The following is a 23531-nucleotide window of genomic DNA, read 5'->3' on the forward strand; positions in this document are numbered from 1 at the left end:
TTCATTTTAAGAGGAAAGGTAAAAATTTCATTTTTCATCCAAAATACATATATTACCCTATAAATGGATATATTAAAAACACATTTATTTAGCATAATGTTTTATTTCAGAACAGTAAATAAAAAATTCTCAGGTTGAATGCTAAATAACATGGAAAAATAGCAAAAACTATTAAAACAAAGGAGCTCTTATAAACAACATGGAGGAAGTTGTCAAATTTATATTCATTTGCTGCCTTAATTTGAGGTTTCATTAAGATCTTAATGGAAAAAACATGCACCACTGGGAAAGTAACGTTTTAAAGGAGGACCTTTTAGTCTAGTATAAGTGACTAAAAACGAGTTTCTTGTGAGCTAACGATGGCATCAAACAAACCACAAAGCAGTCTTCTAAAAGACAGGCAATGATTTAAAAGTGTACTATATTTCATATATCCCTTTCTTTAATCTGGCTCTTTTAATCTTGTTTCAACCTCAAATCATTTCTGGTTGACAAGTGCTTTTGCTTAAATGTGAGGAGCACATACGTTGTTGGAGGAATGAACTTTTCTTATTTAACATACAATTGTTATTCCATCTTTTACTTCTATGCAAAAACTTCAATCTTTATTAACATACTAAAACTCTTTGCTTTGTACTTAGAAGTAGAATTTATCCTTAAATGGAATTTAATTCTAAGCTTACTCTATAAAGAAATTTTGTCATATGTTGAATGTGGCATTTAAAATTCACCAATCACTGGAAGGCTCATAAGTTAGATCTATGTATCTTATTTGTTTTTAGAAGACATCTGGTTAACAAAATAAATAAAGATCGACTTTCATGAGATTTACATTCATGTATGTTCTGAATTTGTTTAGAATAGTTTTGCAAACTGTGTCTAATTATAATTTTCAAGGAGGAAAATTTTATGTTGATTTGTTTTATGTCACCTATTCTTAAGTGATAATAAAATTTTCAGATCTTCCTATGGCATATAAACATTGAAATTAGTTTGTGTCAAATAATAATTAATCTTAAAAAATTATTTAAACTTCTTTTTGTCCAATAGAAAAAACGTTGGAATGTTTTTTCTAGTGTAATAGAACACTATGAACAATTCCCAGTTAGCAGTTATGAGAACTACACATATATGTGCAGAACTCTTTTCAAGTATTCTGACTAAATTAATATACCTTACGTTTCTCAAAACTTCCCATTGGCCAACATATCCTTAAAAGTGAAAAACATAATCTAATTTAAAGAAGCTTCTTTTGAAACATGGTATTTACCCCTGAAACTGGAAAAGAAACAGTAGTAGCAGCTAACAGTGACTGCACATTTACTATGTGCCAGGCACTGTTATAAACTAACATATACGGAGATTTGTATCAGTTTATTTAATTCTCATAGTGAACCTATGAGGTAGGTACTTTTAATACATAAGAAAATAAGAAACAGAAATGTTTTAGAAAATTCCCCCAAATCATACAGCTAGTAAGTGTGTGAATTGGGATCTATGACCCAGGCAGTCTAACTCTTAACCAATAAACATTTTATATCATTCTTAACACATTCTATTTCCCATCTTTACATGAAAGTACTAAATATATTATGTTTGTTTTCTATGACCTTCATGCCTAAGACTAACAAAGCTATATTCTATACAATGATATGGAAGAAATTACTAAATAACTAAGCTATGATGTATATGTGTTAATAATTCAAGATTAAATAGTAATTCAATAATTATTTAGGAGGTTTTATGTAAAGTATTATTTTGTTATTATGTAGCCCCTTAAATACCTAAACTATTCAAAACAAAACTTTTGTCTCTTTAGGACCAAGTAAAATAAAACAAAAACTTTATAAGGCTCTTTTGGCATACCTTAAATATAATTATATTTCAAAATAAATCATGTCCTCAAATACTATGCATGATATGTAGAGAACTTCTAACACTATAATACTCAAAGCTTTAAACCTGGGTGTTAGCCTTGTCTTGTAATATTTATAAGCATTATGAGAGAATTCTTCTATTTAAAAAAAATTCATCTGTGATTTTTTTTTTTTTACTTTTTAAAGAATAAAATGAAACCAAGAAAACTGCTTTTCTAAAGCTTAAATATCAACATTCATGTTCCATCTACAAATTATTCAGTAACTTGGTGCATCTAACTGTGATCAGGCCATGCAACTGGAAACAAAACTACAAAATGAATTACTTTTTGAGAGTACAGCAAATGAATGAGGCATGCGGGACTGAACTGGAACTCACCATGGAGCTTTTATGGAAAAACACCCCGCTCCAAAGAGATATGGCCTTCATGGAAAAGGGGGGAAATGCACAAAAAATTAGAGAAAAACTCATTTAACATTAGCAAATACATGTATATCATACTGTTATAGGGTATGGGTAAAAACAACTAAAAAATTAGTAATCATTTACAATTCTGCTGTACATACTGCCTGATAATAACCAATAAACAGAATGATGTGTAGTAACAAGGCCCTTAATTTTGAGAGTTAGGGATTCAAAATTTTCTATTTTTCCCCCTTTTCTGGAATACCCCTGTAATATTTCTAATCTAAAATAAAATAAAATTCACTGCTGAGCCCTTTAAAACAAAGTATAAGTTAAATGGAATAACCAGATGGAGAAGAGTGAGATCAATAGCAACCGATGTGTGGCTGTGTGACACAAAATGGTTAAAATTAGCTAACAATGGCTGGATAAAAAATTTGATTTGACACTCTTGGCTTTTCATTGGTTCCAGTCTCAGAATCACAGAAAGAGGCACATATTTTTCAAGCTGCTTATTTGTCATAAGTTGAACTGTATATTGTCGGTCAATGGAAACAACACTAAGTACAACTAGTATAACTTTTCTCTATTTTTGGTCATAATCCAGGAAATTAGGAGGTCTCTTAATAGCGATATAAGAGGTTAGCTTCCTTTACCTGGTCTGCACTAGGTTAGGTTAGTACACAGTAAACTAAGCTACAATCACTTGTTTTAAATACAACTGGGGATACAAAGTAAGACTTTAGTGTTATACATATTTCTTCTCAAAATTCTGTTCCCAGCATTTAAAGATATGCCATGCATATCTGCACATATCAGAGTGATTTAATGATATCCAAACCAAATGGTACTGTAACATATGACATTTGGAATTCATAACAAATGGAGGAGAAAAGCACATTGGTAAAACGTGGATATTTCCTTCTTCAAAACTGATTCTAGAATTAAAAAAAAAAAAACCTGTTGATTAGCATTAATTTCCCAGTAAATTGAGAATATTTGACCACAAAGCAAAACTTGAGAAAAATGTTTTCATGACAGTGAGTACAGTTTTGAGGCTTGAAGTGCATTATATACAAAGAAAGGAACAGAGACATACAAGAGATAACTAGAAGAAAGTGAAGTAGAACGAAAAGTGGGATAGAGAAAAAATAAAACCAAATTATACAGATGATGTCAATGCCAAGCAAAGATAGCTCTCTCACAGTTACTCATAGAAACATACTCAGTGATATGATGTCAGCATCCACATTTAAAATGGTAGACTTTAAACTTTTTTGACTGGGAACCCTTATAAATACATTTTAAGGCATAAGCTTGTATGTGCATGAATACAGTCAAAGAAGACTGAAACAACTTAATGAATGTGTTTTTATTTGTAATAAACTTTACTATTTATTATTTCAATGTTTTATAAACATTAATGTTGGGATTATGTTACAATGCAGATAAATGCATATTCTAACACTGTGGGTCTGGCTGGGATCTGAGATTCTGTATTTCCAATAAGCTCCTAGGTAACAGCAATGCTGCTGGTCTGTAGGACCAGTGGCAGAATTGCATTTTTCTCTATTCTACTTCATTAAAGAAAAAAAATGTTGGCCATAATCTCTTTATATGATTTCATGACTAATTACCTCAAAACCAAAATGTTACTAGAGCTCAGCTTGCAGTTTGAAAAACACAGATTTAAATAACTAAGACTGGCAGGCACAGTGGCTCATGCCTGTAAGCCCAGCACTTTGGGAGGCTGAGGTGGGCAGATCACTAGGTCAAGAGATGGAGACCATCCTGGCTGACATGGTGAAACCTCAACAGGTATAATTAGCTGGAGAGGTGGCGTGTGCCTGTAATCCCAGCTACTTGGGAGGCTCAGGCAGGAGAATCCTACCTGGGCCTGGGAGGTGGAGGTTGCAGGGAGCCGAGATTGTGCCACTGCACTCCAGCCTGGTGAAAGAGGGAGACTCCGTCTCAAAAAAATAAAACTAAAAATAAAGTTAATTAACTAAGACTACTTGAAGAGTACAATCTCAACAGAATACTGAGCCCGTTCTGAAATGATAGGAAAATGGATGATTCAAGCCATTTCTATATGCCTACAAATGCCTCTAAAACAAAGAGTTTTTTGTTGTCACACAGTACACAACTTCTCTTAATTTTACCTCATTAGGCAGGACACCTGAAATAACCAAATTGTCCAAATGATTCTGACAGAACTGACTGTAATCTGGAATGTCCAGGCTTAAGTTGCTCTTTAGTGTATATTGTATCTACTTGGGGCAGTCTCCCATCTCATCCAGAACATCAGCATACTGATTTATCATAAGGAATTTAGAAGTTTAACTTAGTCCTTTATTACTTAAAAGGTTTCTCCATTGACTGTAAAAACCTACAAGCAAAAATGAAACAAAACCTTCAAGTTTCTAAAAATTCAAAAGACCATCTGATGCTCCCTACCTATAGAGCCAGTAAATACCTTTTTTCCAGGTTTAGGTTTCCTTATATGTAAAAAAGAAACATACATTAGCCAAAGAAATGATACAGAAACTTAAAAAAAAAAAAAGACTCAGATTTTCCTTTCCAGGCAGTAACACGTTACCAACAGGGAGATTTCTCTAGCTACCTCCTAGTCCCATGATCCTAAAATGCACCGTAAAACCCCAGACACTGTAGTTTACAGGCCTGTACTAAATAAATAACATTACTGTCAAGTTTGAAAACAATAAGGTTCACTATTCACAATTTGACCCATTTGTGTTAAAGTTATCCTACTTTGGCTAGGCATGGTGGTTCACACTTGCAATCCCAGCACTTTGGGAGGCTGAGGCGGGCAGATCACCAGGTCAGGAAATGGAAACCATCCTGGCCAACATGGTGAAATCCCACCTCTACTAAACATACAAAAATTAGCTGGGCATTGTGGCTCATGCCTGTAATCCCAGCACTTTGGGAGGCCGAGGCAGACGGCTCACGAGGCAAGAGATTGAGACTATCCTGGCCAACACAGTGAAACCACGTCTCTACTAAAATACAAAAATTAGCTGGGCATGGTGACTCATGCCTGTAGTCACAGCTGCTCAGGAGGCTGAGGCAGAAGAATTACTTGAAGCCAGGAGGCAGAGGTTACAGTGAGCTGAGATCGCACCACTGCATTCCAGCCTGGCACCTGGTGAAAGAGCAAGACTCTATCTCAAAAAAAAAAAAAAAAAGAAGAAGAAGCCCAGGCATGATGGCTCATGCTTATAATTGCAGAACTTTGGGAGGTTAAGGCAGGACTGATTGAGGGTAGGAGTTCAAGATGAGCCTAGGAAATACTGCCAGATCTCATCTCTACAAAACATTTCAAAAATTAGCTGGGTGTGGTGATACATGACTGTAGTGCCAGCTGCTCAGGAGGTTGAAGCAGGAGGATCACTTGAACCCAGGAGTTTGAAGTTACAGTAAAGTATGATCACACCACTACACTTGAGCCTCAGTGACTTTTCATTAGAAAAACATTGATAATGTTAAAATTCTGTCATATGTGGCAAAAAAAGAGATTAACATAACATAAATAAAGTCAAACTTCTGTAGAAATTTATGCCTGCTGATTTTTAAAAATATGGTATATAGTAGACGTCATCCAAAAAAATTCCCATATTTATGATAACATGCAATAAACTATGGTGTAGTTTCAGTACTCCATTGATTTAGTACAAAAATTGGGACTCAAACTATGTTAAATATATTGCATATGTAGTGACATCCATATATATTCCAATGAAAATACATTGTCCATTATTTTATATCTAGAACTAAACATCCATTTCTTAGCTATGAAGAACTAGTAGTTACATAAGGTAGAGATGTAAGGTAGGGAATTACCCATGCTATTATAACTGTATCTGGTGGTCTTTCTCCAAATATTTCCCATTTAATTTTTAGAACTTTGCCTATAAAGTTCAGGGCTCAGGTCAAACTGTCTAAATGGGCCAAGGTGTGTCTAATTGAATTAAAATAAGGAATAGACCTTCTGCAAGGCCTACTATATGCCAACATCATTTACTCACATAGCCAGGTCTGACAGCAGGTTTGGTCTACAAATATTAAGTGGATGTGTCCAAATAAATGCTATTTAATGCTTCCATTTAATATCATTTAAAAGCATCTATGCTTTCTAAATGGGGCCTGGGCTCATCAGCACTGGCTTACGGCTGCTCAACAGTCCTGCGGCTTACAAATGGGATCAAAGAACCGGGAGAAACTCATACGTGACAAGAATTAAAAGATTATAATCCATATATATATCAACTTGATTTTTCAGGTGAAGAAATTTACCTAGGACACACTGGCAAATAGGTGGTAGAACCCAGATGAGAAGAGGCTAGGGCCTGAGACTCCTAATTCAATATTTTTTCCAATACATTACCTAACCTACTTCTACAGGGTGGGTTCTCCAGGTTCCTAATAACCATCTAAATCTTCACAAAGAAATGAATAAACATGGCCAGGTGTTGTGGCTCATGCCTATAATCCCAGCATGATGGGAGGCTGAGTCAGTTGGATCGCTTGAGACCAGGAGTTCAAGATCAGCCTAAGCATCATGGAGAAATCAAATCTCTACAAAAAGTACAAAAATTAGCCAGGCATGGTGGCACACACCCACCTGCTGTAGTCCCAGCTACTCGGGAGGCTGAGGTAAGAGAATCACTTGAGCCCAGGAGGCAGAGGTTGCAGTGAGCTGAGATCATACCCCTGCATTCTAGCCTGGGTGACAGAGTGAGACTCTGTCTCAAAAAAAAAAAAAAGAAAAGAAAAGAAATTAGTAAATATAAAGATAGGAAGCGGGGAAGGAAATTAGGAGCTACTTCCGTTTAGGGAAAAGGAAACCTATAAGAGAGCAAATCATCCAATACATCACAAAAAGTGGTCTACCTAGGTAAGAGCAAGGAAGTAACTTCACTTTCAATTTAATATTTTTTATTCCCATGGAACTACCTACCATGACTTCTTTTTGAAATGTACTGTTCTTTGCTTGTGTCCACAAAATAATTTGTATATATAAATAATTTTAGCTTTAAGCAGAAAAAATTAAGCTTATTGGTGAAAATTTTTATTTTGTAAATTCTTACACAGAAAATATTTTTTAAAAATTGATCACTCACTTGATAATGGCAAACAGCTAAGAAATGCTGCTAATAAATCCCTACTACAAAAACCTAACATCCAAGACATGAAGCAAACTCTTAGCACCTAATTTCACTTTTAATAGATGAGGAGAGCTATTCTTACTTACATATGATAAGAACATGATGGATGTGATAACCTGGACTTTTTAAACCTCCAGTCTTAAACTAGAAGAAAACAGAGTCTGTTTGAATGGGTGACTGTTGAAGCTAAATAATTTCTAACACTTCTTTTACCTCCATCAATGTATACTGTCATAGAGTTAAGCAGCAGCTGTTGCCAAAACAGGCCTTATTACCTCCAAGTGCTGCTTCAAGGTACTGAACAAGAAGGTGTAAATACATCTGTCTTCTGCGATTTGTAGTTCTACTGGCCTCCTGTATGTCTCACAGTGAGACAGATGGTCCTTGACACTGCACAGGATTTCAGGCACATGTATTTGCAAAAGTAAGAAGGCAGATGTTGAATATGTAACAACACGTTTTGTCCCCTTAAGGTTTAAGTTGAAGCATCTATCTCAATTTGGATATTTAATTACTGGATCCTAGAAATCTTTGCTTTAGAAATATAGCACTTTATGGTTATTTTATGAGTATGTGCAAAATACCTAGGACACAGACCAAATAAAAACTCATCTTACCTAAATATATAATTTTACCAACTATATTGTCAGGTATATTGAAAACAGAATATAACTTACCTGTCTATAAGTGGGTCACTCTGTGTTTTCTTTCTACATAATCCATGCCAAATACTTATTGTTGATTTTATTTTCAAAATATTAGGAAAGGAGTTTTATAAAAGCAAACTTTGAGTAAATGAGAATTTCCAGAATGAAAAGAGATACACGGAAAATGAAAATTCTCATGTGCTCATCACCCTGTGACATTAATGGAGCCATCAGATTTCTCAGCAAATACAATAAAACTTATGCCAATAATTAATGCAAATTAGCTAACTCCAGTCTTGATAATTTGTCATAGTAAAAAAAAAATTAGTAAAGTATAGTCTTTAGAATCGAATAAGATGAAAGCTAATGGGATGAAATATTGTCTGAGATTTATTTCAAAACTCAGCATATGGCAAAAATGAAAATTCATAGAATATATTTGGTTCCCACAAATCAAATATTACTTTTGACGAGGCAAAATACATGTATTTTAGTGAAAATGTTAAATTTTAAGATAATCCAACCATGTATTATATTCTGAAAACTTTATAATTAAATGTTTAGATGACTTATAGTAAAAGAATGATCAGAAAAGTCAATAGGAGTTTCCAAGTACAATCAACAAACACATCACAGAGTGTCTTACAGCAGTGGTCCCCACCCTTTTTGGCACCAGGAACCGGTTTCATGGAAGTTTCACCTCAGATTATGAGGCATTAGATTCTCATAAGGAGCATGCAACCTAGATCCCACACATGTGTGGTTCACAATAATAGGGTTTGCATTCTTATGAGAATCAAATGCTGCTACCGATCTGACAGGAGGCGGAGCTCAGGTGGTAAAGCTCAGTCACCTGGTGTTCGCCTCCTGCTGTGAGGCTCAGTTCCTAACAGGCCAGGGAATGGTACCAGTCCAAAACCCAGGGGTTGGGGACCTCTGGTTTAAGGATATTGAATCTTGTAATCCAGCAATAGTCAAGTATAAGTTATGACTGATCACTATCATCAAAGTCTTATCAGTCACTGTACTCTATATTAATAGGAAGGGATAAAGAAACAGTAGATGGGGAGAGAAAAAAGGAATAGTAGGCTGAGTAATCTGTAGTACACTAAAGCTATGCCACAAAGAGAAAATTCATTCTAGATAACAATTAAGTGGAATTGAAAAAACTAATGAAATACGTTCAAGATTTCTTCTTTTGATAACTGTACTACAGTTATATAAGACAATGTCCTTGCCTTTAGAAATTACACATTGAAGTATGTAGGGATAAGTATGTAGAATAAGTCTGCAACTTGTTCTAAAACAATTAGGAAAAACATAACATGAATATGCAGGCGGAGGGAGAGAACATGAATGATGTGTTAGTGTATATGCAGGCAGAGAGAAAGAATGTGAATGATAAAGCAAACAAGTTGATCTATTAACATTTGGGGCCAGGTGCAGTGGCTCATGCCTGTAATCCAAGCACTTTGGGAGGCCAAGGTGGGTGGATCACTTGAGGTCAAGAATTCGAGACCAGCCTAGTCAACATGGCGAAACCCTGTCTCTACTAAAAATACAAAATTTAGCTGGGCATGGTGGTGTACCTGTAATCCCAGCTACTAGGGATGCTGAGGCAGAAGAATTGCTTGAACCTGGGAGGCAGAGGTTGCTGTGAGCCGAGATCGCATCACTGCACTCCAGCCTGGGAGACAGAGCAAGACTCCATCTCAAAAAAACAAAACACAAAACAAAACAAAAAATGGGGGAATTTGGGTATACAAGAATTCTTTTGACTAGTCTTACAACATTTCTGTAAGTCTGAAACTATGTCACAAAAAATGTAAACCTAGTACTCATTGTGGGACGAGTATAAATTATTCTCTCTCAACACTTCAATATAAGGCATGCTAAAAAGAATTTGAAACCATGGCAGAAATAAAATGGTATGAATTGAGATACAAAGCCTAGTCAACAATATGATACAAGTGTCTTAACTAACACTCATTTCAAAGCACATAAAATAACTCAAATAATACTTCATTTATTAATAATTATTAAACTGTTCATAATGCAACAGAATACATGCTCCAAAAATCTGAGAACAGAGAGCTAATTTTTATAAAAAAGGAAACATAAGAATTTTATCTAAATTCATAATGTGTGGTAACACAGAAGGATACCAAATGACTAATAGTTTCTATTCATCTTAGTGCAAAGAGAAATTGGGTAGTAAGAGACAGACAGAGAGCAAGAGATTTTATCTTCTTATGGAAAATTTCAAATACTACATAAAAATGTAGACTCACTTCCTACCCCTCCCCATAAATATTATGAATTAAATTCTAACATCATATCATTTTATGCACTAAACTTCAGTTACTATTTGAGAGATATATTTGGAGAAGCTCACTAGAAAAAGACAGCTAATTCTTTGCATTATAAAACAGGGCAGCTCTTATGTTAAAATTAAATAAACATACACCAGAAACAAAGCACCAGAATATGCTTTTATGTCTCCAGGAGCCTTTTGAACCTTCTTAAATTTCCCTCACTCTGAATATAAAATTAAATTACAGAGAAACAATTTTGAGGATGGTTTCACTTAGATTTAGGAAAGACAGGCTAAAATTTGTAAGTGCTTTGGAGAATTGTACAATGCTGGAGTGAATCAAGATGATACAATTATGTACTGACTAACTTCAGTAAGTAAAAAAGAAACTTTAAAGTTATGATTCCAGATTTAGTCCTATTTTTATTTGATTCTACATCCCAGGAACGTAATATACAATGAAAAAGTAACCTAATTGTGAATATAAAGAACATAACCTCTTCACTATTCACAGCCATTATTCTTAACTTATTTTAAAATAAACTAACTGAGGAAGAGAGAAGAGAAAGTTGAAATACAATTTAAAATTATACTTTTACTGGACACAGAGTTAAAAAGCTGAAAAAAAATTAAAAAGATATACAGGCCAAATTATTGGTGCCTTAAGATGTCTGATTTGAAATGAAGTTTTGCTGAAAAATACAGCAAATGCCACAGACTCAATTTTACATCTGCCTACAGCAATAGGATCTCTCTTTTTTTTTTTTTTTTTTTTGAGACAGAGTCTCGTTCTATCACCCAGGCTGGAGTGCAATGGTACAATCTCAGCTCACTCCAACCTCTGCCTCCCGGGTTCAAGTGATTCTCCTGACTCAGCCTCCCAAGTAGCTGGGATTACAGGCATCCACCACCACACCCAGCTAATTTTTGTATTTTTAGTAGAGAGGAGGTTTCACTGTGTTGGCCAGGTTGGTCTTGAACTCCTGACCTCATGATCCACCCACCTCAGCCTCCCAAAGTGCTGGGATTACAAGTGTGAGCCACCACACCCAGCCTAGGATTTCTTTATACACAAACACCACTCCACCTAGCTATAGGGTCAATTTCTATGTTATGGTGATACCTGGAGCTGAAAGGCCTTGTCCCTGAGACTACTATTTTTTCTCATAAAAGTGACCTCTACAAACACATTAATACTGAGCACAACAAAATTAAGATATATTAACATAGCAGCCAAATAATTTAATATATTTCTTTCATTGGAAAGAACTTGAGGACTATTTGAGGCCAATACAGGGTTTTCGCCTTACTACTTTAATACAAAAATGTAAAAAAGTTGTTCCATTTCAAACTAGGTTAAACTTCAGGATTGCTCATTATGGAAAACAAGCAATTTGCCTATAGACACATATATTTTCTGATATAAAATGGATTTCCAGTGTTAATATACAATTGACTATCTAATGATATCATAGAACTAGCAGTTTATTTTCAGGAGCCTAATGAAGTTTTAATATTATATTCCTAAGGGGGTAGCAAACTGCTAAAATAGCTAAAATAAGCACAAATAAATCAAGTGAGTCATCAAAAGTCTTTAAGGAAGTTAATGACCAATCTTAAATAAAGCCCAAATCTTAGTGCACCAGCTTTGAAAATTACCAATAACATCACATTGTCCTGACACTAATGACAGATTAGTATAGATGATTTTTTCAAAGTATTAAAAACACGGTTATCATCTAAGGTTCTCTCCATATCTGTATCTGTCAAAAATTGGGAGTCATTTCAAATCCTGAAAGAACCAGGAAAATGAAACTGTACTTTCTTTCAGGCAAAGCCACAAGGCAGTGAGGATAAGACGAAGTAGATGGATCTGTTTTTGATTAGCCAATGCTAGTTTTCACAGCTTGTCACTGCTTTGTTTTCTCGATGGATGTGTGTATAGATGGTTGTGTGTGAGTACGTTTGTACAAGTTCTATGCTTTGTACTTAATCTGATGCCATTAAGTCTCATTTGAGCTGGAAATGAAGAACATAATAAAAACCACACAAAGAAAATGTACGTGTTATTTTTATTAATTCAACCCTCTAAAACAGTTGTTAAGAAAGCACCAAGCCTAAGGCCTTACCCTGTTCGTTTGGTGATGGTCCCCAATGTCATTGGCTGCTTGATTTGTGCAAGAGGCATCACTACCATCAAGCTGGGGAGAGGAGAGAGCCGAGGGTTGCCGGGGTTGTTGTTGGTAAAATTGTTATAGGAGTCTTGGCTGTTCAGTTTCCCTACAAAGAGAAAAATAAAGAAAAGCATCACCAAGGGAAGTTCCCTATCTCTGATAGGGTTTTCACTGACTCCAGTAATCATTTAAGAAAGGCATCAAAGGCAGAATTGATGCCAAGAGAATTACAATTATGTGGATGAGAAGAAACCAAACTATTCTTGTAGAGCTGGATGGCTTATGCCTGTAATCCCAGAACTTTGGGAGTCCAAGGCAGGAGGATAGGTTGAGGCCAGGAGTTCAAGACCAGCCTGGGCAACATAGCAAGAACTCCATCTCTACAAAAAAAAAATAAAAATTAGCTGAGTATGGTGGTACATAGCTATAATCCTAGCTACTCAAAAGACTGAGGCAAGAGGATTACTTGAGTCCAGGTATTCAAAGTTACAGTGAGCTATGATCGTACCCCTGCACTCCAAGCCCAGGTGACATAGAGAGACACTGTCTCTAAACAAACAAAAAAGAAGTATTCTGGTAACATCAGTGTGACTTGATTATAAACATATTTCAGTCTTTGGGAATTAGGGCTGAATTCCTTATCTTTCTAAAGACAGTTAAAGTGGTTTGTTGGCCTTCTTAGGTCCTTACATTCAACACAATCTGCTATTTCCCTCATATCTTGTCAATTTCTAGACAAAAGCCAGCTGAGCTTTTGATAGGGATTACATTTAATCTGGAGATTCGTTTGGTGAATACTGCCATTTTAACAATATTACGTGTTCTAATCCAAGAACTTAGGATGCCTTTCTCTTTACCTAGGTATTCTTAAATTTCTTCCAATGTTGTTTTGTAGTTTTCAGGGCATAAGTTTTGTATTTCTTTGGTTAACATATTACTATTTCATTCTTTTTCATGTAATTTGTAAATGAAATTGTTTTCTTAATTTCATTTTTCAGATTATTCATTGCTAATGTATAGAAATACAGGTAACTGTTGTACATTGATCTTGTGTCCTACAACTTGGCTGAACTGATTTCACAGTTCTAATAATTTCTTCTGGATTCCTGAGGATTTTCTACATACATAATTGCATCATCCTCAAAAAAAGAGATAGCTTTACTTCTTCCTTTCCAGTTTAGATTCCTTTTTTTTTTTTTTGGCCTAACTGGTCTACCTAGAACTTCTACTACAATGTTGATTCAACAGGGGAAAAGCAAACTGTGATTTATTTTTAGTTAATTTTGTGTATGTAGTGAGAGTTGAGTTTCATTGTGTTCACTCTTTTTTTTAAAATAGATGTATAATTGTTCCATCACCATTTGCTAAAAAGATTAACCTTTCTCCTTTAATTGCCTTTCCACGTTTGTCAAAAACCAACTGACTATATATGTGTGGGTCTATTTCTGGATTGATCTATGTGTATATCCTTTCACCAATACCACATCTTCTCAATTACTATAGTTTTCTAGTGAAAAATTATTTTTTCTATAATTCTATATATTTTCTGTAATTAATTAATTAAATTTCTATTAATTGATGGATTTACAGAGAAAGTTTATAAAAATTATCTCATTTTCTGTGTTATGGAATAAGTCAGTGCCTGTAATTCAACAATTCTTTCATGCAGAAAACTTCTTATTAATCTAATGTAATTTTATATCACTGTTCTTGACTGTTGATAAAAATTATCAACCCCATTTATGTGCTTAGCAATACATATGGTATTTTAAAAATGATAACTACAGAAAGCACACACATATACTTTTTATAAACTAATTTGAATTAAGGTGACAAATTTATGTACACAACAAAAGAATCCTCCGAAAAAAGTCCTAATTAATATCTTATTTCTAAAACACCCTAAAAAACAATTGCTTTAAAAATAGCATGGATTCAGAATAGAGGGAGAACTACCACACAGTATCTAATGGTAGCCTGAGAAGTAGTGAAAAGTCAAAAGTCCCTTTCTAAAAAATTATAAGATGACAGTGGCTTCAGAATTAGATAACGGCTTAACCAAATGCTATTTCTTCCTTAGACACAAATCTGTCTTTCTGTATTACTCTACAGAATTATCAAGTTAAACTTTGATAAATGTCTCTTTTGTAAAATATGGGGAAAGATAAGAAATTCATGCAAATAAAATAAATCTTTCTCTATCTCCTCAATTTCTAATTCAGAATACACATTAAAGTTAACAGAAGCAATCTACACCTGTTACAGGAATAACAAAAGACAGCATTCACAATACATACAAGATGATTTAGGCTACAACAGAGAACCTTGTAGGAAGTATGAAGGGAGAAATCCCATTACAATATTATATATGTAGAAGAATATGAGAAAACCTGCTTTATAGTTAAGCCATTCAAAGTAATTTATCATCACACTCTCAAGGCCAATATAGATGTAAATAATTACAAGATTGCTATTAGACAACTATGCTAATATTAATTTGAATTTGAAATCAGACTACAGCTTTATGTCACAAGCTGCTGAAAATTAAGAATGTGTACATCATACATATTTCACAACTAGTAAACAAATATTTGTTGAGTGCCTTCGCCCATAACACTGTAAGGGATTGTCTTCCTTGTTATCGTGAAGTTACAGTCTAACAGGTACAAACAGGAATCATTAAGTGTTAATTGTCTAGAACTAAAGATAAGTAGATGTGGGAACAGCTTTATTTGGAAAAAGGGCTCAAGGAAAAGGGCAAATGGAATATGATCTAGATTTTGAAAACTGGACGAAATATGGATAAGGGTAGGAGAGAAGGAACATTCTGGGCACGAAGGATAACACGAGGGGAGAACAGCATAAAGGGATGCCATTGTGTGCGTAGTAGTGAGGAATCTCTAACTATTGCAGAGGAGAGATAATAGAAAGCAGTGGAAGATAAAATATTTCAGTTTTCGGAGGACCTCTCAATTGAGCCAGAGGAGTAGGAACTTAGGTTAAGTTCTTCAGCAAGGGAACAGTATAGATGTTGAAGTCATTGAATTTGACAGATAAAAGAAGTGGTCTAGGAAAATGAAGTCATCCACTGAGAAGTTCCAAATCTGTGGTTTACCTAGGCATGACTTAAAATGCTTCACTGTCTCACCAGGATAAAGGACATCCTCAGAATAGCATACAAAGATCTTCAGACCTAGCCTTCTCAACCTGCTCTTGTGTTTATGCTGTAGAGTCTGTTTAAAACCAGCACATCTGACAGAGTAAAGTAAGTTGTGTATGTTTTACATTCATGTTTATGTTTGTAGGGGTGGTGTCTGTCTTACATATTAATAGATAAGGCTAGCAACTTATAAACACAGCTTTAATGAAACAATAGGTATATTAATAAAATGGTAAATAAAACCAAGGTCCAGCTAACACCCTTTTCAGCCTTAGCCCACCTGCACCCAGGTGAATAATAAATAAATAAATAAATAAAAAATTAAAAAAAGCCAAGGTCCAAGAAGACAAAATCAGAGAAAAAGGTACTAACTCTAATAGTCTTCAATACGGTTGTTTTAGTAGTGAGGTGGAAAAGTCAGATTGTAAGGAATAAGCAAAGGAACTGCTGATAGGAAAAATCAAGGTCACAGATACAGATCCAAGATTTAAAGACTGACACTGAAAAGAAGACATTAACAAAGATGACATATAGCACCAAGCAAAAGTTTCATTCAGCCTTTGCTCTTTCACTTCACACTTTTAGAGGCTTATTGGTATCAGGCCCTGTTCTAGATTCTGAAGGAGTAAGTCCAAGGGACTTCAAAGAGTTCATAATATAATGGTACAGAAAGACATATTAACAAAAAATGAAAAATGCGAGAAAAACATGCTAATAATTACATCTGAAAAATGACTCAGGAGCAAAAAGGAAGGAGTCACTTTTATTATCATTTTAAAGGACAACTTAAAAAGGGAGAAAAAGTATACAAATTTTGAGCATAAAGGAAGGAATCTGTATCTTCTTATTTTGCTTTTCTTGTAGAAAATAAAGGAGGAGAAATACATAAATAATATGAGAAGTTAGTAAAATGGAAGTGCTGGCTCAGGCAAGAAATCTCAATAGCTGACACAGACATGTAAATAATACACATTAAAGAAATAAGTGAAATAAATATACAAAACAGCCTACCAATCCTTTCTTCGCAAACCTATTGTTAAAATCTTTGGTTGTAAATGATTTTACACTATTTATTCTGTCTTAGATTTTCTTTGAAAACTCAGCTAGAATCTAACAAACCTCCAGATTTGTCCTCCACAATACTGGAGACTCCATCAAGCTGCCTGGACTCCTGAGGACAGTGTCTTACTAGTCATTAATAGCTAATAACTCAATAAATGTTTGCTGAATGAATGAAGGAAATATATTTATTTCCATATCCAGGAGGCAGAGAAAAATACGGCTCTATGATCTATAGAAAAAATAATTCTGGAGGGGACTCAGTACTTCAGAAGGTTGCCAGATGACTGGAGTCTGCGGCTTTCAGTATTCTGCTTAGTCTCATGTTCACTGGCCCAGGAGGTCAGACACGATAACTTTAAAAATAGATCTTTAGACATTTCCATGTGGTTATATCAAGCCTACATTTTCAAGCCAGAATTCTTCATTAAAGAAGTTTAGCAGGAAGAAAACTGTAGTGTCTGCCTTGGACCTAGATGAAGTCTGTTGCTATTCTTTTTCTTTGCTCCACTTCTCAGAAATACATAAGATACAAATAATATTTCTGAGATCTATGAGGAGGTATCACCTTCATTAACCTTTCTTTACTATACCCTTCTATTTTTTCCTTTATTGTAAGAGTACAGTGAAAAAGAACAGAGATTATTTAATTGCAGTTTTGGTAGTGGACTGCATGAAGTCTTGAGATACATAAAATATTTCACACACCATTATACTTTCAAATTCCAGCTAAGACGAGACCTGTAAGTGACAAATGCCATGAGAATGAATATTCTCACAGTATTTCTGGCACAAGCAGACAGAGGAAGTCCCAAAAATCTCATGAGAAAATAAGCTCATCTAAGACTCTCATCCCAGTTTTTTGGGCTTACTCTATATAGATAAACTTGCATAAGCCTCAGGCTTTTGGGTCTTTATCCAAATCCACTAGAGCTTTGATCCTTTAGAGGTTTACCAGTCCCCACGATAGATGGAGTTCTCTTGGGGGGAAGAAATTCCAAGTTCCAATAAAATGGCTTCTCAGTAAGTTAAAGCAGGAATTCTATTTAGGAATACAAAATTATTTTAAAATCTGAATTTTTAAAACATCCCTTGATGTTTAAAGCTATGATGTCTTGTTTTTGTTCTGCTTTCAGTTTTTGTTTACTGCTATTATTGTTTTTAATGTTATAATACAAAGCCATTAAACCACTTATGGCTGGGGTTCAACCACTGACTTTCTGTGTTCATCTTCTAAAAGTCTGCAATTTTCAAAAAAGGAATTATGAAAACAACTTCTTGTGCTTTTTTTTTTTCTTGTTATCTTTTGGATAAAGGATATCTACAGGTAATTTGTACTTCAGGGGACACAAACTCTCAATCTTCATACTAACACATAGTTCCGCTGTCTGCATATATGAGAATGACATGGTGTGATCTGTTTACTAAAAGTTTTGCTAACTTCAAAATGCCACCTTACTTATGCTTTGTCCTAAATTATGTTTTCTCAGACATTTTATACTATAAAAACACAGAGGAAAAATGGATTAAGTTGAGGATGAAAGTGAACAGAGAAAATAACAATGGGCTTTGTTGCTGTGCTGGAGGAACAGCTTGTCAGGTCAGCTTTGCAGAGAGGCATATTCCCAAACCAGCCATCATTAACGGACTCACTTCCACAGGAAAAAAAAAAAAGACAGAGTCTGAAAACTCCGGACAAAAGAAATCCCTGCAGACAAAGTAAAAACAAATTAAAAGACCCATTATAAAACACAGATGCTACAAGGAAAATAAACTTTCTAAGATTTACTGGGCTTTGACAAACTTGGACATTTGTGGAAAAGACATCAGCAGCAACTCCCAGGTAATGTGGCTGCAAAGTTAGACTCCTTTCTGTTTTATCTTTACCCTCTGTGCAGAAGCTGCCAGGTTGGTATTCTTAGCTTCTGAATGCAGTGATGTGAGAACATGTGAATGTGGCAAACTGCCAACTGCAAGAAATCTCTGAAACTAGCAAAATTGAAATTGTTGAACATTTCAGATTATGTTAAATATTAAAGTTACTATCAGTGTATCTGTGTATATACATGTATAGTTGTATTTCTTCTTAAATGCAAATAAGAGAGAAAATAGAGAATGAATGCATATGCATCCTTTCTGCCTTTAAAAAACTTCCATATCTTAATATAAAATCAGATAAAATAACATTAAGGAATCAAATGATAATAGTTGTAGATCAGAAAGTATCTTAAAAGAGTGTCATACCAGGTAGGTAGAGAAATTTTTGTTATAGGTTTCTAAAAGTTATTGTTAATGGAGAACAAAGGAAGATTCTTTAGGAACAGAAGGTATGAGAAACTAAGACCTACAATGGAATAAGGTGGGTCAAGTGAAACATTTAGAGGATAAAAAGAGCGCTGTCCTTTTGTTGTCATTAGAGATATGAGGTAAACAGGTATGATGGCAAAGCTTCATTTGCAAAAAGAGCAAAGCACACTAAGCAATGGTGCCCTATGAAAGAGCAGTGTTATTAGGAGGTCCACGTATCATCTCATTTATTCTTATCACAGACACAGACCTTACCCACTTTAGGCACTCCACTTTTCTGAAGGTTTGCAATAGATACCTTTCTATAACTCAGTACTCTAGACTCCTACGATTGTATTAAATTCTGTTCTTACTACCTCTCCATACACTTATCCACAAGATCCACTATTGTTCTAGGATATAAGCTCCTCAGTTAGTGTCTCTGGTCTCCTATTTTGAACTCCTGCATTTTGAAATTGGATTACTGAGCCACACTGAAGCCCAATGTCAATGTGACTCTGGCACGCCTCAAGAAGACAATTCTACAGAAACAGCCCTATTCCCAAGTATCTCCTTTACTTTTGCCCCTTTTGCAACACTTTACCTATTCTAAGACATCATGTAAATGTTCTATTCCCTATATCATATTTTTCAAAAATAAAAAATAGATGATGAGTTCTATAGGGCTTTTTTTGGTAAACTTTTGTTTTCTATAGAAGAATAAAGCTTTTGGTCTGTTTTTAATATCCTCCTATGAAATTGACAGGGATAGAAATCTAAAATATACCAAGGAGTTTAAGTTAATTCTGTAGCTGAAAATCTCTGACTTCTTGACTCTGTCAAAGAATACAATGGTAGCTTGTTTTGAAATAGTCACTAGAAATCTGGGCTCTGAAAGGTTAAAAACACTGCTTAGTTCTTGCTTGCCATCCAATTTAACATTAAAGCTTTTTCAATCAAACTCTCAATAATTATTTAATAAAAAATACCCTGTGTAAACAGGACTTTCCTGCAGTTGGGTTGTTCTTGGTTGGGATGGGAGTGTGTGTCTCTCTCTCTATCTCTCTCTTCTCCCCTTTCCTAGATGAGAATGTCAAGTTTCCCAGCTGCAGTTCCAGGACTTTCACCCTCCTTTATGACCTTTTCTCAGGCATGTTCCAGTATAATCTGTAATCTACTCAAGTCGGAAAAGGAAACAGTAGCACCCTGGTGAGAAATAGTGCCTTCTGACCCACATACCAAACTGGGCGGAAGCAATGCTTGTTCACAGGAGCCAAGGAGAGTGGAACACACAACTAAAAGAAAATGAATTTTAGTGTGTCAACACACACAGACACAGACACAGACAGACTCACACACACACACATACACACATATTTAAAGATGATAAACACAATAAACAGTTTAAGTGACAATTAAAGACAGAAAATGCTCAAGGACAATCCTGTCTGGGCACTAATTTATTTTGCCTATAATTTTTTTTTTTTTTGAGGCAATAGATGCTGAAATAAAAACTGTAATTTTTGATGCATTTCAAGCAAAACACTTGTTGCTTTTTTCAAGTAAAAAGTTATGTCACCATAGACATTACTGTAGGTACTTTGAGAAAGGGTGGGAAGGTAGGAAGATAAGAGAAATCTCCCACAAAATGGACTTGAAAACAAGAATCCAATCTTTTTTTCTTGTTTTTTACAGGATGCGAATTGAGATTATTAATGATATTGTCGTCACCTCTCCCCACTACATACAAAGTAGCCTGCATGGAGCTTTGCCTAGGGCTTATTAAATATCACTAGAATTAAAAACGTACTTTCCGGAGAATTGAAACTGTATATATTTATGTACGAATATTCCAATAAATAACTAGCTAGGTAGTTTTCCTTTTCTATTGTGAATCCATTATCACCTGTTAATTATTATCTGAATATGCCTGCTACTAGAACATACAAATTTGAGTATTTTTCTTTTCTTAAAGCTAAAACAAACCCAATAAATTTAGAAATTTGATGCCCAAAAATTAAAAGTCATAAAGAAATAATCACTGTTGCTAGAATTCTAAGTAAAGCAAGTATAGTCAACATTACTCCTAAAAGGTACCAAGTGGGCCTAGAACAAGGAGTATCAAAAACTTAGGAGGCAAAAATTAGCCTAGAAAAGGAGATGAAATTAACAAGTTAGAAACAGTGTTAATAAAATGAACACAAAGAACACAAAGGGAAAAAAGAACACAAAGGGAAAAATAATAGAATTAGCTGTGAGGAATTCTACTGAAATATTTAAAAATCTGTCTGAAAAGTTTCATACAATTAAGTCTCAATCACACAGTCAACTCAAACTTATAAGTTAAATGAACAAAATCTCCTCCCTCAAAATGGTAAGTTCATTACTTATTATTCTTAGAGCACTCCAAGATTTTGGAATGAAGGAAATGCATTAAGAATTGGTGCTCTTAATATTTAAGAAGTTGCAGGAATTTTTAATGTAAGTATTAAGATTATAGTTTGACACTCTTTTTCAACAATGAAAAATCAAACAAAACAGTAAAAAGACTATAATACGAGAGGGAAGATAAAGTTTTCATATGTATAAATAAAAACAAAAGAAATAGATCTTTGACCTTAAGCCTCAACCTATTTCTAAATGTATCATATTAAAGCACCCTCAAAATTTCCCACTAGGGAAAATTTCCCACTAGGGGAAATTTTGAGGGTGCTTTAATAGAAATACAGCTGGAAAATATCCTTATATTTCCCACTCGGGAGTGGGAAATTTTGAGGATGCTTTAATATGATACACTGAGAAATAGCTCAAATACAGTACTAAAACTAAGTGCCTAGAAGTGAGGAGTTTTAACCTAATGAAAAATCCCCACAATTAAAACTCCATCACCTAATATCCCTTAGAACAAGTCTGATTGGAATGTGCTCCCCAAAGAATAACTCCTCATTAAATTATTTCTTAAAAATACTCCGTACTCAACTCTCTCATTTTAATCTCATGATGAATTTTGTATATCAACAGAGTAAATAGAAATACTTTACTGTAGACAGAAAAAATATGGAATCCTATCTTCTTGTTTCAACAAATGTAACTTTATTACTTAAACTGCTAAACATATAAGATGTAGAAGTATCAGAACATGGTTCTGAGATAAACACTTTGTAATAAGACGAAATATAGAATTGCAGGATTTGAAGTATATTTTCTTAGATCTGGAGAACTCAAAACTATTGAATTTTACATTTGCAGAACTTATCTTTATATACTTTGTACACCTATACATTGAAGAAAGTACACTTAAGGAACACTTTAATATAAAATAAAAGCATTTTCTCCTGAATAAAAAAGTACAGCCACAAAATGTAAGTAACTTTCCTAACAATCAAAATGATGTAAACTGAAATAGCAAAGACTCTCTTCTCTCCACAGTCCCCTATTCTTCCGCCCCATCCTACGGAAGCCTTCCTTCTTTTTACCCATGACTGTTAAGGATATTTTCTGGCTCTATTTCAGCATCATGACTCAGGTCATGAGAAGTGTCAAAGATGCATTTCCTTCAGATGGGAAAGAGCAACAGATTACAACAACCATGCAAAGACGGGAGTACAGTGCAAAAGGGCCAAATCAGCATTTTTGACAACAGGGCAGATAAAACCTTTCTATTCACATATACTTTATTTCCAGTTTTAAAACATTCAAATATCTATCAAAATATGCTTACATATTTTATTCAAGATGAAAACAGGAAACCAATATACAATTTAGCTGCTTAAACTATCAACAATTTGTGGAACAGTTTCCCAAAAATAGAAAAAGAAAAAAAGAAAAATCAAACTAAGCACACCACATGGATACTTACAAATAGATCAATCCCTTCTCTTCTAAATTCACTTTTCCAAAAGTATGCCTATGAATTCACCTATGTATGTAAAACCTACTTTTATAAAAGATCCTTGACAGTAAGAACCACAAAGAGGAGTGATATCATGACCATCCCCACTTAAGAAATAATGACTCTTCTTTCCCTGTAATTCCCTGTCAAGCTGAAACACTTCTTAATCAGCTGTAGCACTGCCAGAAAACTATATTCATTTATCAGTATTGTCATGCTATATCTTCCCTCATCTATGGTTTTATCAAATACAGACACATTTCAATCTGTTCCAAAACTAGACCAGAGTGAAATATTATTGAACATTAATTAAGCCTTCCTTACTAGTGATAGCTCTTAACACAGGAAATGGAATGCTCTATTTCTTCTGAAGCCAACAACAACAGTGCCCATGTTAATTCCACTTTGGTCCATTCTGAAATAGTAATTTCCCTCTTGTGCCTCATTCTAGCTTCAATATTCTCACCTGCAAAAACACATCATCCAATGTTAATAACTCTTTCAATGAACCTTAAATCCTTTTCCTT

At 34.5% G+C, this 23531-nt stretch overlaps 1 protein-coding gene across 7 annotated transcripts in view; it reads right to left on the reverse strand.

Moving 5' to 3' along the window:
• BCAS3 (BCAS3 microtubule associated cell migration factor) overlaps positions 1-23531 on the reverse strand; it is a 695431-nt gene that overhangs the window by 364543 nt on the left and 307357 nt on the right. For 4 of the 7 annotated variants that reach the window (XM_064378431.1, XM_064378432.1, XM_064378429.1 and 1 more), the window contains exons 16-17: positions 12563-12713; positions 2257-2301 (exon numbers count right to left, since the gene is read on the reverse strand). In XM_064378431.1, coding sequence (XP_064234501.1) covers positions 2257-2301; positions 12563-12713 — 196 coding nt within the window. The remainder of the gene's footprint in view (positions 1-2256; positions 2302-12562; positions 12714-23531) is intronic. The other 3 variants (XM_064378433.1, XM_064378430.1, XM_064378434.1) reach the window with 1 other exon arrangement.

This window comes from Aotus nancymaae, unplaced genomic scaffold, assembly GCF_030222135.1.
Source record: "Aotus nancymaae isolate 86718 unplaced genomic scaffold, 86718_ANA_hifiasm-v0.15.2.pri h1tg000018l, whole genome shotgun sequence".
Lineage (NCBI taxonomy): Eukaryota > Metazoa > Chordata > Mammalia > Primates > Aotidae > Aotus > Aotus nancymaae.